Below are 17,119 nucleotides of genomic sequence, written 5' to 3'. Positions count from 1 at the left end.
GACGGGAACGCTCCAATGTCGGCATCCAACCAACTCTGCCACCAGCGCAGCCTCCTCGGAGACGGGTAGGTTTCCTGTTGTGTCAGCCCCGTTTCCTTCAGCAACATTATCCTGCAAACAGAGAGCTACTTTGAATAAAGCACTGAGGTGTCCCGTTTCTGGCCGGGGAGGAGGGGAGGTGGCAGGCAGCTCAGCTCCGTTTTCGGGAGGGAATCATCGCTGTGCCCTGACCCTCTCTAGACAGCGCCTCTTCCCTCTCCCCAGTCCTGGAAAGCTCTGTTTGAAGAAAAGAAACGTGCTGGCTTTCCTGTATGACCTCAGATGGGCAAGTTCTGAATGGCAGCTGGGTCTATTACATGCAGTGTGAGAGGGTTAAACAGGACAGCCTCAACTCTTTATAAACTTTTGCCCTGTGGATATGTACTCATTGGCGGCAGTACAAGACTCGAGCTGTATTACACGCCTTAACGATATGGTTCAACTGTCGGTCAGGCTTGGGCCTGGCCCTGGGCCAGACCGCAATCAATGGGACACAGAACCTCCCCCTTCAGATCATCACGAAGGCTCATATTATCTCCTTTTCGTTGTGCTGGTTAAATTTATGGAGCAGAACCCTGAAGCCGCATTCCTCGGCCTGGGCCGGCCCACGCGGCCCTCCCTCCCTTTGTTCGGTACTGTAAGCCAGCCGTGCTTCGGAGGACTGCGGGGTTGTTAGTTCAGGCGCTGACTGTTTGCTCATGACTGAAATGAAAAGAGTTCAGTGGAAGGGCAAAAGGACAGCCCAAGTGTAAAACCCCATCCCAGCAGGCCCTGGGCCCCTACGTGGAGGCCCTGAGCTGCTCCTGAATGGACCATCGCACTTCGTTCTCACAAAAGCAAAACCTTCGGTCTGATCTCTGATAAGCCTTCTCTGAAGCAGCAGCCAAGCCCCCCTGCGGCGCCCCTCCCGGGAAACCCTGGATGCTGGGGTACCACAGGAGGCGCGCTGGCCCCTAGTACAGCCCAGACATCAAAAGGAGCCACAGCTCTACAGCATCTTCCAGTCTTGCCAGGTCCCACAGGGGATGGCAATGTAAACACTGACTAGTAGCCGGTCTTACTTTTAACATTAATACAGGAAAAAGTAAACGTATTTTTCAGGCCTTGGCTACAAGGGCAGGATACGGGCGCACTGTCCGTGAATGCGCGTGCGCACGTGCCGTGGAGGGGCCGTGTCCACCGGGGACTGGGTCTCCTGGAATCAAACAGGAGAAGGTCCCACGCGTTAGACCTGGAGAGCCTGCCCATTTGCTCTCATCCATGATCTTCAGCATCTCTGACTAGTGTACAAGGGTTAAACAAGCAGCCAGATAGATGGGACTTCACTTTAGTTTTGAGTGTAACCGGACCGGAGAGCAATCCTGGAGCAGCTCGTAAGGCAGCTCCTTCCAGGGGATGCCATCTGATGGCTGGAAGGGAAGTCATCCCGGAGCTGAATCCAGGCTCTCCAAGGGATGAGCTGTGAGGCCATGGTTCATCATGTACGTCTCTTGTGCCTCAGCCAGTCCACCTGAAAAATGAGGCTACTGGGCTGACTTATGGGAGTCTGGGATGGTCACTAGAACTCTTCTAACCAAGGTCCAAGCATAATAGAGAGAGAAGGAGTATGAGGCACAGAGAGAACAAACCCCAAACCCAAACCAAACCAAAGACAGGAAGAGAGGGTCGGGTGGGAAAGCCTTTGAGGGGACTTTGTGCTCTTCCACAGTTTTGTCTTTTCAGCCACTGTTAGGCAACCCTACTCTAGGGCCCAAGCTTGTTTAAAAATAAACCCAGGAATCCCATACCAGCTACGACAGGCACTAAGGCATTTTCCAGTTCTGTGCAGAGGCAGACTTCTTTGATAGACTCTCTTGAAGTCAGTGGCCTATTTCGTATCAGACCCTGAATCAATCTGAAGGTGAAAGTCGTGCTTCCTGATTCAAGGTAACCATGTGTGTCTGAACGGAAACTGCATTCGTGCATTTTCCTCACAATGCTTCCTTATCCACTGTGTTGATGTTTAGAGATGCGCTCATGAATTTGTCATTCCAAAGCCTCCAGCACCTTTTTTTGCGTAGGTAGGAGGTGCCATGGCATGAATGGGTCACAGAAAATTGTCTCTTGCTATTGAGAATCACTATTTGTACTGGTTTGTTAAAAATATAGGTTATAGGGAACCACTAAAGTCAGGAAAGAAGAGGCAAGAAAAAGCGAGGTGGGCTAATTTAGGAAACTCAAGAAAAACGTGTCATCCATTTAATGTCTCTAGCTTTTCATATACAAGTGTAGGGTTCAATTCAGTCTTTCGTCATAATAATGCCTCACATCTCCCAGGACAACCGACAGAGCACTTGCACACACAGTATCACACGTTACTCGAATACTCATAAATGAATCCAGTCTCCATCAGGTGTCAGTGCACGACAGAAGGGCTCCTGAAGGCTTTAGTTTTGGCCCATCCTGAGCCCAGATACATCAGAATTCTCTGATACATTAAAATTTGGAAAACTGGACCCATGCCTGAGAATGAGACTCAGTTATGAACCAGGACAGACTTTGAGAACTTATGAGCAGTGACCTGGATGCCCCTACTTCCTGTTGGACTTTCTCCATCTTGGGGTCACTTTGATGACCAGATTCCAAGGACAGACAAATCATAAGTAAACAACAAGGCCAGACGCTGAAAATGCAGGAGCACAAGTTGCTTACGAAAAGGATGCAGTAGCAACAGCCAATACATGTGCCCAGAGCTGCCATCAGTGGACTCCCGGTTCCACACACTTCCCTCCTCTGTGTTTTCTGGACTATTTATTCTAGCATTGTGGACAGGGCTAAGAAGTACTAACTTGATACTAGTTTGGGAAATATGTTTTGAGATTTGCTGTTTCACACCACACACATCCACTCTTGGTGCAAAATGGCTTCTGTCAAGGGTTTTTGGGTTTTTTTTTTTTTTAAACACTGATTTCTTGGCCATCAGCTAAAAGAAACTGTGAACATTCAAGTAGCTCTGTGATGACTGGGGCGTGTGGGAAGTGGTCCGTTTATAAGGGGTTCTATGTAGGCCATCCTCACATACTCCCCCGTGTGACCTAGCCTGTCACCCTAGGGGCACTTTAGTTTCCCCAAGGGGAAGTCAGAGGGAGGGCTGAAGCAGTGACAGTGCAGACTTGGCCACAGAGTCCACACCGCAGGGGATGAGATGTAACCGACCTGAACGGTGCTAAGCCCACTGGGCTAAGGCTGGGCCCAGGGCTGCTCAGGGATAGTTTAGGTACACACTGCCTCACATTCACCTACTGCCTTTTTATTTTTAGAAAACGGTATCAAGCGCTCATATGTCCTGCCTGGGCTTTCTTCGTCCCAGTGCCCAGCTTCCTCCTGGTGGCGGGGCCAGCCTAAGGGAGCCGCCTCTGTGCCGTTCCTCCAGGGAGTCACCCCTCAGCCACGCAGACATGACCAGGGCAAGGCTGACCCTCACTCCCTTTGAAGTGGGAAGACTGACCTGAGGAGGGGATGAAAAGCTGTTTGCAGGAGGCCACAAAGCAAAGTAGTGTCAGGGCTGGAATCAGGGTTCTGGTCTCACGCTTCACAATCCTGCTCTCTTGCCAAGAGGCCACGCTCTCCAGCACCCAAAGGGAACATCCAGATAGGTTCTTTTGATCACAGAGACTCGAGTCAAGGAGGAACTGATCCTACACTGACGTCATTGAAAGAATGTGAGCTGCTGGCCCTTCAACACGATAAATCAGAATGATGTTCCGGGCCACTCTGTCAGCTCCACCATTGCATTTTGGGAATAAGAATTAAAATCTCATGAATCCTATCCCCAAACTTAAAAAACAAAACAAAACAAAACAAAACAAAACCCCTGTTGTATATTAGACTTCAGTAAAAGTGTCTTAAAAATCTGTCACTAGAGTACTCTGTATTTAGCACATGGTCGACATAAGTCTAGGTCCCAAATGCACTGTCCAGCCTGGGCACTGCCTATTCCCCCATGAGCCACCTCCTTGCCCAGTGACACTCAGAATTTCCTAAAGGAGCTAAATTTCTGGAAATAGGACAAATGGGAAAATGATTTTTGAAATGAATTATGAAATGAGCATTTATAATCTAGAGAAAGCTCATTTTCAAAGGCTCCTTATAATATCCAAAGTCATCTCCTACCTTCATTATGCAGAAAGCATGAACAAACGGGTGCGTGGCGAAAGCAGTGCTTTAAAGAGCCCATCACGTCCAGCCAGAGATGAAAGAGTCTTTCCCTTTAAACTCTAGTCCTGAACCCAAGAACACTTCTATTTTTTGGAGCAGACATAGGGGACCCCGACCTACATGATAACACTGTTGTGAGACCGTCCTGGTAGGAGTCAGACAGATAAGCCCCCCACAGTTCCAAAAGCCCCACTGAAGGGGGATCTGACTCTACAGTTCAAAACCCTTCAACAATACTAAACAGTGGACCGTCATGCGTCTGGAAAATATAACCGTTTTTGAAGAATGCTTTCCAAACCACGTAATGCTTTTAAAGCTGTTTATCAGAAGAGCTGGGTGAGCAACAGTGGCCTGAAACAGTGTGTCAGCTGTCACAGGGTCGCATGCCCCATCCGAATTTCCGTAAGCACTCTATCATTCTCGGCTGTCCTACCCTTGGCAGACAACAGATGCCAATGTTTGGAGACATTCGCTACATAACTTTTACCCGACAAACCTGGCTCCAGGACAGATTTCCATGTCATGTGGGGCTTTTGGCTGAACTCTGCTCGAACCCAGAGGCATATCATTTACAGCAGACACTAACAATAGTTTGGGATCACCTGCTCTTCACAAGCGGGTTCAGAGCAAGTTCGTGGCCTCTGCACACCTTTTCCAGTGGGGTTCTCATACACCAAGTCTGAGAGCCCAGGTGAGTTCCTCCACCCAGAATTCTAACCACGTAACAAGCACAGGTTTGTAGGCCTGAATTTAACCATTTTGTGTGAAGAAAGAGAATGGGAAAGACAAAAACCCAGCAAGGCACATGAATTTCTCATCTTAGCACTATAGCAAGTGGTTGGCAAGTTTTCAGGGACCGGCTATAAGTAAGAGGTAAAGATACAATCCCTGTTTTACTTACGCTCAACATCCCATATTCAGAGAGAATACTGACACAGATGCCATTTCTGGAGCCCTAATTACACGCCACATGTCAGGCTAAGTGCTTTATATACATTATGTCACCTACTCCATATAACCACCCACTGAGGTAGGCATTATTATTCCTATTCCACATGAGTCAAAGGAATCTCACCTTGGAGACATTAAGGGGGAAAAACTTGCTCTGGGCCACAGCTAAGAAATAGCAGTGAGATGACTCACACCCAGGGCTGCCCTCTGACCTCGTGTTACAGACGTGGGAACCAAGCAGTGCTCTGGGAGCCCCTTCCTGATCCTTGCAAATGCTTGGTTTCTTTTCACACTGGCTTCCACAGCGCTCCTTCCCGCTTCTTCTCCAGAACTGGGGAAGACCTGTGACTTTATGTTCTTTCCACGTCTCTTTCTGAAACAAGGGCTTCTCTTTGAAGAAAGACCTCTTGCCCTTGGCGCGTCAAGATAAGAAAGCTTTCAGCAACTTTCCCTTGGAAACTACAAAACACCCATCAGCACCCAGGATCTAAGTACAGTTGCTCACCAGCTGCCGGGCCCCTCTGAATAGCTTTTATGGTTCAGCGAGGGGTGGGGACAGGGCCATGTCACTACTGTGGGGTGTGCTATTTCTTTCATGTTCCCAGGATCTGACAAGAGCCTTCCACAACCTGTTTCTTTACAACACACGGAATGAGAGATTAAAGACCAATACCAGACGTAAAGCCGGGGTTGGGACTAGCAACGACCTCTCTCCAGATGCGTTCTAAATCTTCCTGGGAAAGAAGGGCCGCTGACCGCCTAAGCAGATGTTGTTCAAAAGTTGTCATGGCGATTAAATGAGATAATACATGTAAAGTACATAGGACATAGTAAACGTTCATAGTAAAGGTTTAAAAATGTTAGCAATATTATTATTTATTAATACCACCAAACTCCAAAGAATGTTTTAGCAGAAACAATGTATATGGATTTCAGTAAAACCACATTAATTCTGAGCTACTAGTTGGATGTGGAGGAGAAACGACATCAAGAAAAGATGAATGAATTAATGAAAAATCTAAATTATAGAACTTCTGATTAAATATGACAGATTGAGTCCAGAGACCCCTCTAAAGCGAAAGCAAAGGGATACAGGTGGCACGGATCCAAAAGGATAAAGAGAAGGTGTCAACAATATTTTAGACGCTGAAGAGCAGATGGACAAGTGGTGCTGAGATGTAAGCCTGAGGGAGTAGCAGCCACAAAGCAGTGAGCTAATTAGTAGGTTAACTGCTAAATTTCAGAAAGACGGAGGCACCGAAGAGCTCTGAGGGCCTGGGGCATCAGGGAGGAACAGGGAGGCCTGTCTGCGAGGTGGTGAAAACAGGAAGACTGGGTGAAAGTCTGTATAAGAAGCAGTGAGACCTGTAGGGCCCTCTCCCACCCGCAGCCCAGCCTGCTCCTCCTCCACAGAAGACGAGCATCTACAGGTCCCCCCAACCTGATCCTTCACGGCAAGGCCCCGGGCCCCACACAGGGAGCCCTCAATCTGCTGACCGGTGCCTCATCTTAAAATAGGAGAACAGCTAGTCAAGAATCACCAAACATCTCGGAACTGTCTCTATTCGTGAAAGAAAAAGACCAAAACAAACAAATAGGAGAGGACTTCCCTGGCGGCGCAGTGGTTAAGAATCCGCCTGCCAATGCAGGGGACACGGGTTCGAGCCCTGGTCCAGGAAGATCCCACATGCCGCAGAGCAACTAAGCCCGTGCGCCACAACTACTGAGCCTGCGCTCTAGGGCCCACGAGCCACAACTACTGAGCCCGCAAGCCATGAGCCACAACTACTGAGCCCGCGTGCCTAGAGCCCGTGCTCCACAACAAGAGAAGCCACCGCAATGAGAAGCCCACGCACCGCAACGAAGAGTAGCCCCCACGTGGCAATGAAGACCCAACGCAGCCAAAAATAAACAAGCAAACAAGCAGACAGGAGAAGGAAACTCAGGAGAGAACGAGGGTGCTAGCTCTACAGAGGAGCTAGAGAGCGGGCCATCCGGATAGGAGCAGGGGGCAGCTAGGGGAAGGCACTCTAAGGAAAACCACGTAACTGATAAATGAATTACTAAATACATTTTTAAGCATATACAGGAGAGTGTATAGATGTATTAGTAAGAGGCAGATACAAACACATCTTTTAAAAAGGAGTTACTAACCTCAGAGTAAAAAAAGCTGAAAGCAGACAAGAGTTTGAGGATAAATTGGGAATGTGTGTATATAAAACTAAGCAAACAATAATAAAAGTGGTTACTGACTCTAGGGGGAAAAAACAAACGACAAAGTTAAACCAAAAGGGAAACATAATCCTAGTAACCTACATGGCTTCACTGGGAATATTATTTACATAGCCGTAATAATGTAAAAATGGAATTATTGACTTACCCGAAAATGACGGTATAACTACAGTATACTGAAAAGTGGGGCGTGAAGGGGGCGGGGGACATGTGTGGACAGCAGTAGGAAGTCAAATGACATCAAGAAACGGGCACTACGGTCACTTTTTTTCTTTTAGAAACACGGAGGAAAACGCTTCCAATTGAAGAAACAGCCAGAAATGCTGGAGGTGGCTGCCTGCAGGGGAGCGGGGAAGAGGTGGGGTGGGGCAGTTGACTGCTGGGTTGTGAGTTCACACACGTAGGAGTCTTTGACTTCTGAAAGTGCGGGCATGCAGGGACTCTGAGAAAATAAACTTCAATTTGAAAAGACAAAAAGATAATGAGTTATAATGAGATCATTAAGGTCAACAGGATAGATTTTTTTAAAAGCACTGCTCTTATTAACTGCAGGCACTAAAGAATATTCAGTAAATATGTTTAAGGTGGAAAGAATAATTGAAAAATCAAGAGATAATTATCCAACTGTAAACAATCAGTAAAACGATAATGATTTGTTTTGAAAGGGCTGTGACAGACCTAATGATGTGGAAAAAGTGCCTCTAACTACCAAATATACACCAACACACACCACCCCATATATACCACCGACATACAAATGCAGTTTTGGTGTTTTTAAGAACAAACAGCAAGTCAAATCACCAATAAAGGGGTACTTCAAGAAAGCCATAGGCAACTTGCTTCAATGGACGTGTAAGAGTAATTCAAGAATATGAACCCACAAACAGCTTGATGATTTCTCAAGAATCTGGAAGATTCCTCACAGCAGTCTGTCCTGAAGGATTTAACTATTTTGGGTACTTAATACCTATTATACGCCTGGAATACAGTAGGAGGTCAATGCTTCACCACCTGATGAACTTCTACTGTCAATTCGCCTACACATGAAACCAGAGAGCTCACTAAGCAATCAGGTCTGAATATCACAAGCTCATTAACTGAATTAATGGGGCCCCTCAATAGTTCAAACAAAAACATAAAAACTCTCTGAGGTTCGCATCTTTTCACTAGGGATATGAAGGCACTCACACATGGTAATCTGGCCTCCTGATGCCCTGGCAGGTGGGCAGGTGCCAGTCTCGCTACCCTAACTGTGCTGCTGGAGTAGCTCGGTAAAGTCCAGGGGAACGAAGAGCCCGGTCCTCTGTTCATCCTGGAAGTATTCAGCGAGGTTACACTGGATTCAACCAGTCCCAAGACACCAGGGTGAGCCAGGATTCCTGTGACCCATCCTCCTCATAATGAGAGGTGAAGTTCTGCTCTGACTCTCCTTTGAAGTTTTCAGCAGTCCCTGGGTTTTATGATACAGCTTGGGTCACCCCTGCCATTGTCTACGTTTGAAGTATGTTTGGGGAAAATCTACTAGGAGCTGTCTCTGGTGTTAACACAGAAGAACTGCCTCATAAAAACTGCTTTCCACAAGGAGTTCAAAGGAGCTTATCTAAATATTGTAGGTTTATCCTGCTCACCAACTTTGCTAGGGTGGAAAACTGAGTTTTTGCCAAGTACCGTCTGACAGAGATATGCCTTCTCGATTTCCTGAACAAGCTCAGGGCACTGCTAACACAACCGAGTGGCCTTTTGACAAGATGGACCTTGCACTTTGAAGTCATCTGCTGTGCACTTACCATGCTGCTGAAGTTAAAATTTATTGGGATAGTAGGTTAAGGTGAAGGACTAAATTAGGTAAATTATTGTGAGAGGTCTTTCTGATATGTGATAAAATCTTTCCAACTGTTCCTTCAAGAAACCCAATAAAAGTCAGGAGCAAACCAGGAGGGCTGACAATCGTTGGCACGAAGCCAAACTGAAGCATCACATTACAGCGGCTCCTACAGTTTGATCCACATTAATCCACCATTGCCGATACGTGCTATTTATCAGCAGGATGATGGATCATCACCACAGTTTCAAATAGACTAGCTTGTCAAGGAAATTAACCAGGTAGAGAGGTATATTAACCGGTGGTATATTCATGGAGTCCCAGGAGGGTGCGAAGAACGGCAGTGTTTTACATTTCTGCAAATCTCTTTAAGTCGTACTTAATCGAAAACAGCTGCATTCTCTTATCTGCTTCTACAGCCAACCTGTTGTAATATCACACATTGTGTACGTAGCTCCTGGAAAACTCTGCCGTACATTCATTAGAGAATATTATGATAAAAATAGTTGTTTATTCATCTATATATCGACATATGAATGGATGTATAAATATATAAAGATAGGGTTGACCTTATAGATCCCTGGAAGGTTTGGGGGTTCCCCAGGGGTCCTTAGACCCTATTTTGAGAACCTTTGTCCTAAAAGGTCCCATATGTATAAATCTTGTGCTAACTGGAAATCAGTTTCCTCTGCGTATTAAAGTAAATCCACTAAGGATACAGGTGAGTAAAGTAACACTGTTAACCTGATTTGAGTTACATAAGCCCAATATAATAAAACTTTCTTTTAGGGTAGACTGTGATTAAAATGTTTTACTAGTTCAATCTCATTTCCCAACCCCATTTGACAAATTAGTGAGAAACTTAGCAAAGGTCTGTCTCTGAGAGGCAGTCTGGCAAAAGAGTGCTAGATAAAGGTATCGGGGCAAGGAAACTCAGGGTTAATAACACCCAAACCTACCTTTTCTTCCACCAAAGATTACAAGCCTTCACTTGTAAAACAATACTACAGTCTTCAATTCTCTGCTAGCCCATATGTCCTCTATCGATCTCAGAATTCTCTTACTGGCTAAAGCTCTCTGGGAGCAGGGGATAGGAACTCAAACCTGAATCCTTTCTTTAAGGGAGATTCCAATTTCATCCTGGGCCAAGAGGGATGATTCTGTAAGGGAAAACATTTGAAAGACATAGGATTGCCATCAAAATCTAAGAATAAGTAAACCTAATGCCTTTGCAGAGGAATTCCACCAACAGTTAAATGGCTTTTCATTCTTCTCTAATACAGGGAATATAAATTTTTCTCAGGAAGAAATACACTTCTGTTTCTCTTGAAGTTCAAAGCAAAAATCTCAAATGCATACCTTATGTATGTAAGATTGGGTGTCATTCCAGGGTTTTAAAAATCAAGTCACTGAACAAGGAAGGGACTACAGGTACAAGGGCTAGACGGACTAGTTAATGTTTAAATGGAAGAAATCAAAATCAGAAAGCAATCACACTTCCCATTCTATTTTCTTTGAGCAAAGACCTGCTAGTTGGGATAGCAGGACTGTACCTCAAAGATGTACATGCCTGAATTCAATTTATTTTTACTTTTGGAAGCAGGGTAGTGCCGTTTCCATGAAGTCAGTCATCTCTGCAAGCCAAAAATGGCAAAAAATAGATGCTCTCCTTTCTAGAAACGATAATAATGTACCATGACCAAAAAAGTGGTTTTTTTCCCTAACAGATAATCTTGCATAAAAATGAGTCATGGGATTTCAGAAATGGAAAGGCTTTTCTCAAATATGTGTGTGCAGGAACACACACACTTTTTTTTTTCCATCAACAGATTTGAGCTTTCCATAAGTTATAATGAGAATGGCATCGTCTGGAGCCTTTGAGTGAAAGGGGAATACAGTATTTAGGGTTCAGCAAGAGGGAAGAAGTCTGTCTTAGAAAATAAGATTTCTCTGCTTGTGTTCCTGTGAGAGAAATTTTAACTTATAAGGCATGAAGGACTGTTAAGATGTTTCTTTAAAATGTCTTATCCTGTAACTTCATCAGCTTAATTTCAGACCCGAGTGAGACATCGTATATCATTAGCACAGCTCTGAATGTTGTTTCTTCTTCTGGGTTTGCTCAGGAGGAGTGAGAGAAGGATCCATCTACCTTCAAGCATTCTTGGGAAAGGCCTGGTGTGGCAAGATCGGGAAGTGAGAACACAGGGCTCTCACCTCACACCCAAGGGTGAGAAGAAGACAGACAGAGGGGCTGTCCCTAGAGCCACAGGGCCACTTTTGGATAACAGGAGAGAGATGAACAGTCCCTTCCCTTCAGCCGGATGCAAAAGTACTTTTTGAGTTTCACTGAAATCACGTTCCTTCCCATGATAAAACTGACATGTCAACATGGCCCCAGCAGATGGTTACCAAGCCAGCAGACAGATATGCCCGAAGATGAGAAACAGAGCCTCAGGGTCAAACCTGTACTAGGCTCTTGCTTTTCACCCACACCAACAACCACGGCTTTATATCGATGCTCTGAGGGTCTACAGAACTCGTCTGGAAGGGGTATCTTGTACTTCTTAAATGAGCAGGAGGCAGTAGCTACAGGATGACATAGTATATCTTTCTGAATGCTTAATTTTACTGGGTAGCAATTTAAAACATTACCCTATTAAAACAAACATGGGATAAACTGTAAAGTTCATTTACAGTTTTAAGATGAAACAGAAACTTTCCAGGAAATGTTGGACTGGCTCTGCCTCAAGATCCAGGGGGCATCGGTCCACCGTGCTCTGCCTTAGAAGGAAACACTGGTGGAAAAAACTGAGAGCTCTGGTATATCCTAACAAACATTTAAATTTTTATTCGATTTTTACCTTTGGAAGTTCCCTAAAGGCTTAATTCAAGCCAATTCTGCTTGATGTGTTATGTATGATACCAAGAAGGGCAAACAGCTGCTCTCAGAGCAGTGTTGCCAGACTAGACTGGAAGGGCAGGAGAAGCCTTCCCTAAATGCCCTTTGCTGATTTTCTTCTCACCTGTCCAACCTGACAGCATTCAGGCTCTGATGACCTTTCATCCTGGAGAGTCATGGGTAAGATGCAAACACTAACAAAAAGGGTTTTTCCTGAAAAAAAAAATCCATTTCAATTTCACATCTAAGAGGCCATTAGTGGAAAGTCTCTAACAGAGTTTGGATGGTGTCTTGGGAGTATGTGCACTGAAGAAGTCAAATATGCCCACCGTAAATCTTTTCTGTGAAACCAACCAAATGGTGACTCAAAAGCTCTCAGAGCAACTGGAGTTTACATCTATGTGCACAATACCAGGGTCCCGGGATTCCAGAACATTATCGGAGTCCTGATGCTATGTTCTTAAACGATGATCTATCATTATCCTTCAGATTCCCCCTTCCTCCTTATCTAACTTAAATAATGAGATAAGCCCCCACACTCCTGAGCTTTGTTAAATTAGTTTAAATATTTCAGGTTCTGCCAACTCCCTCTTCTCCCCCCTGTTCTGGGTCTTGACGAAAAAGGTGAAGAAATATTTTGGAGGAAACCCCAGGGGCCCAGCTTCATAAATCTTCATCTGCTACTTTCTCAAAAGGTCATGCGACCCCAAGGGTACGACATATGGTACTCAGAGAAATAAACAAGCAAATAAATAGCTCAGGGTCAGACCTTTCTTTCTTTTCCATGGTGTTTTTGCTGCTCCTGGGTCTCTGAGGCTTTCTACTCAAGTATCTTTTTAAACACTACCAGCAAATACCACCCCACACACAGAGAAATGGACGTGCAGCCCAGCGGGTGCCCTGCTTTGGCCTGGTCTCCTGAAGGGTGGCAGGCTTGTCTACATGACTTCAATGGCACCACAAGTGTGGCTGCATCGGTGCCATTTTCATAAACTTTACTTGGGAGCAGACAAATGTGGCTCAACACACGGAGACGAGAAGATGCAACCTGAGCCAGCAGAACGTTGCCTTGGAAAAGGCTTCTTCCTTCAGTTCCAAACCACACATACTTGTACAGTTAACAAATGCAGCAGGGGATACGGGTCCACAGCATTCATGTTGAGGCCAAAGGCTCTGCTGTCCTCCACCCTCTCCTCTCCCCCACCCCCACCTGCCTTCCCAAGAACTGTTAGATTGCATGTAAATTTCAGGGAAAAGGTAGGTGGCTGTCTTCTTGGAACTCCTGCACACTCCAACAAGGAGAGGAACTTGGAAGTATTTTAATCTAAAAGAACTCAAGTTGGGGGGGGGGGGTTCCCTATAAATAAAATCGTGTTCAAATAAACACAAAAAGGAGCCAATATTTCCTGTAAGGCCACTTTTCAGATGGATTACTGGAAGGAATAGCCTTCCACAGTTTTATGGCTTACTTTGCTATCATCTGCTTAAAATTTGGGTCAGTTAAAACATAGATGCTAAGATCGAAGCCCTCACTTGGATGAAATATTACAAAGGAAGCAGAAAGTCTCATTCCAAGAGCGGACTCAGAGGCAGAGCCCTTGGACTCCTGGGTTCTATCGCTGGCTCAGTCCCTGGGCTCAGGTCAGCCCTCGGTCAGAACCTCACTTCTAATCCCTTCAAATCATTAGTTAGTCCCTGTTGTCTAAACAGTGGGGAAAAACCCTGAGTAACACCCCTGGATCCTGTTCAATCAACAGGGATGGTTGGAGATGGTTATAACTCACTTCCAAGAAATCAGGGTGATTTATCCCTTGGTAGAGCTAGTACGTTCCTAAGAGATCACAGTGTCATCAGAACAAACCCTTAAGGCACTGCAACATTTCTCCACCTGCAAAAAATCTCTCTGCTCCTTTAATGTGACTTCAAAAATAATATCACCCAGCATTTTATAGTTCTTTATAGCATCCACATTAAAATAACTCTGGTTGGGCTTCAAACCTCTGAGAGATAGAATAAATAAACAGGTATATTTATCCCTGTTCATAGAGGAAGAAACAGAGGCTTCGAAAGGCTAGGAGGCTTGACCAAGGGCCCAAAGCTCATAGGTGAGGGGGCTGGGGCCGAGGGCTATGGCTTTCAGGGTCAAGTGCTCTTTTCTCTCTAGTGCTTGTCTCCTCGTTAATAAGCCTACTTTTGGATCTAGACGAATGGACTAAGGGAAATTGGTTAAAGAGTTTCCGAAGAATCTGTAGTGCCTTTTCAGTGCAATGAAGGGTAAAGGGCCAAGCTTCTCTGAGGCCCTCAGTTCACAGGTCTAGCACGTGGTAACTGCAGCCTTGACTCTCCCACTACTGGCTCCTCCAGGGACAGAGAGGACAGGCAGCAGCTTAATGCCCCCCGCTCTGAGCTTCTGTGTCTGTAGGCCCACGGCTAGCTGGCTGCCCCTCACCCATCACTAGAGCTTTTGTTTCTAGGAGGAGTGGGTGACTATAAGACAGCCGTTCTGGGCACTTGAATTAGACTGCCCGACTGCTGGTCGCTTTGAGACAAGCTGCATAGCTTCTCTGCACCCCTTTACCTGGAAGGTGATTCTTTCTTCTCTTCACCTGGCCAAGTCATACTTCTAAATTCAGGCTTCATCTCAAGTATCACTTCCCTAGAAAAGCCTTCCTTGACCCCACTGACCCCACGTTAGCAAACCTTCTACTCCTTGCCTTCTCTAATTATACAGTCTCACAGCACTCTGTAAATCTCCTGTGTCATTTATCGCAAGTTTAGCAAATTATTATTTATATGATTATTTGTTTTATGTGTGCTGCCCCGCTTGACTGGAAGTCCTTTGAGACTAGGGATAGCCTTGCTTTCTGTTATATTCCCAACCCTGAGTTCTTAGGCAATTTTCAATCAATATTTACTAATTAAAAAATGAATGAGTGACAGATATACACGGACTGACACTAAACAGAACCTCCTACAGCAAAGCCAGACAACTGGTAAAAATGACACCACCACCTTTCTGCAGCAACCATCTTGCGCCCTAAAAAATATGCAAAACTTTATCAAGATTTCCAAACTGACAGTGTACAAAATGCAAGTGATTTCTTTCTGGTCAACGTCATTCGAGTTTACAGCACAAAATAGTAATATTTCTCAATTTAACACATATACCTCAGACCCTTTTGGAAACAACTCACTCGGTCCCTTGACCACTCTTGGATTTTAAGGATGAGGATGGACCTTCTGGAATTCTTAGGGGCCTTCCGCTTTACTCATGCTTCATTAGGTCTTACTGTCCTAACAAAATACCTGCGGCAGACTTCTTGGGCTTTGAGCAGACATGGAAAAACTAACTGGATATACTTTTGAAGGCTCCCTCCTGCCCCTCTTCCCAACTCCATAAATGCTTCAAAATATACTCAAGGATTATTTCAGCTCTGTGTCTGAGAGGAGGATGTAAAATTAACTAAAGTAAACTCTACAGATCCTTTTTTAAAAAAGCAGCTGCTTCCAGATGGAAGACATTCTGGCAGAACATATTACGTGGTCCCAGTCTACAATCTTAAGCATTTCCCCTAGTGCAGTAATGTGTCATCAGTAAGGTTTCCTGGTGACAGAAAATGGATTCATTTTAATTGGGGACGATTTCACTTCAAATCCTATTTGAGGGAGAGATAGGGTGTGGACATGGCCCAGGCCCTAGGCGTTCTAAAAGGGGACACTGATTCACTCAGGGAATATCCATTAACCAGGCAGCAGCGAAATCCTTCTGGGCTTAAGTGGAGTCCAGCTTGGCTGGGAACTGTAACATTCATTATACCCTTTGTTGATAAGATCCCCAATTAGTCACTCTGAAAAAGGGAGGCTAAAATAGGCCACTAACACAAACAGCGAAGTTAAAGTTGTTGGATTCTATGAGATTTGGAGCCATATGGGCTGCCACTGATTTCCTGTCTCAGCTGGTATCAAGGCAAGACAGCATCCCACAGAAGAACTGCCAACTTCCTTGGGGAGTTTCTTTATGAGGTTGGGGAACTGGCTGGCACTTTCAAGTGGAAGGAGAGCTAAGAAGGGACAGACCCATGTGGTGAACCGCAGTTGCAGGGATTCTCAAACCACGCCATGGGGCCTCGGAGCAAGACACAGCCTATGGCCTGAGAGTATTCTCTTTTTTTTTTTTGCGGTACGCGGGCCTCTCACTGTCGTGGCCTCTCCCGTTGCGGAGCACAGGCTCCGGACGTGCAGGCTCAGCGGCCATGGCTCACGGGCCCAGCCACTCCACGGCACGTGGGATCCTCCTGGACCAGGGCACGAACCCACGTCCCCTGCATTGGCAGGCGGACTCCCAACCACTGTGCCACCAGGGAAGCCCCTGAGAGTATTCTTAATGGGCATGTAGGGGTCTCGTTAGTTTGGTGAACAGGGGACGTGTGTAAGGATCCAATCGTATTTCTGAATCCTCTAATGAAAAAAAATCACACACACACACATATCCAGTATATGTAGATATAGATACAGATATAAATATAGATCTGGAAAAACTCATGCCAGATTTTTGTGCCTCATTTTCATGCCTCTATATTAGATAGGTCAGAAATTTTAGTTACATGTATTCAAATTTTTAAAAATCACATCATTAAGGCAGAAAAAGTATAGGATTCAACATATCAGTATGGCTCAGGAGAGGCAGCAGACCCAGGCTGGAAACTGCACGAGCCACTCCTCCGACAACCACTGACCTGGGGCCACTAAGTGTGGCTGTGTCTCTCACCGCCTGGGCTGTTTCTGATGCAAAGTCCAGGGCGCCTGCCACTGGCTTGGTTACAGTGCCAACAAGCCCCTTCCCAAGGCCAGATATGAAACCGCTGACACCCCCTTCTGTTTTCACACCTTCCACCGTTGAGGTTATAACACTGGTCAGTCCACCAATGATACCTAGCAGAAAAGACAAGGGCTATTGTAAGCTGGCCAAGGACAAAAGC

General features: G+C 45.5%; 1 protein-coding gene across 3 annotated transcripts in view; it reads right to left on the bottom strand.

Annotated features, from left to right (window-relative positions):
• VPS13D (vacuolar protein sorting 13 homolog D) overlaps positions 1-17,119 on the bottom strand; it is a gene marked incomplete at its 5' end in the record, with an annotated part of 242,440 nt that overhangs the window by 31,500 nt on the left and 193,821 nt on the right. For all 3 annotated transcript variants that reach the window (XM_079697300.1, XM_079697301.1, XM_079697302.1), the window contains one exon: positions 16,877-17,072. In XM_079697300.1, coding sequence (XP_079553426.1) covers positions 16,877-17,072 — 196 coding nt within the window. The remainder of the gene's footprint in view (positions 1-16,876; positions 17,073-17,119) is intronic.

The sequence above is a fragment of the Hyperoodon ampullatus genome (genome assembly GCF_949752795.1).
Source record: "Hyperoodon ampullatus genome assembly, chromosome: 2".
NCBI lineage: Eukaryota > Metazoa > Chordata > Mammalia > Artiodactyla > Ziphiidae > Hyperoodon > Hyperoodon ampullatus.
This window is presented reverse-complemented; position numbering and strand designations above follow the sequence as displayed.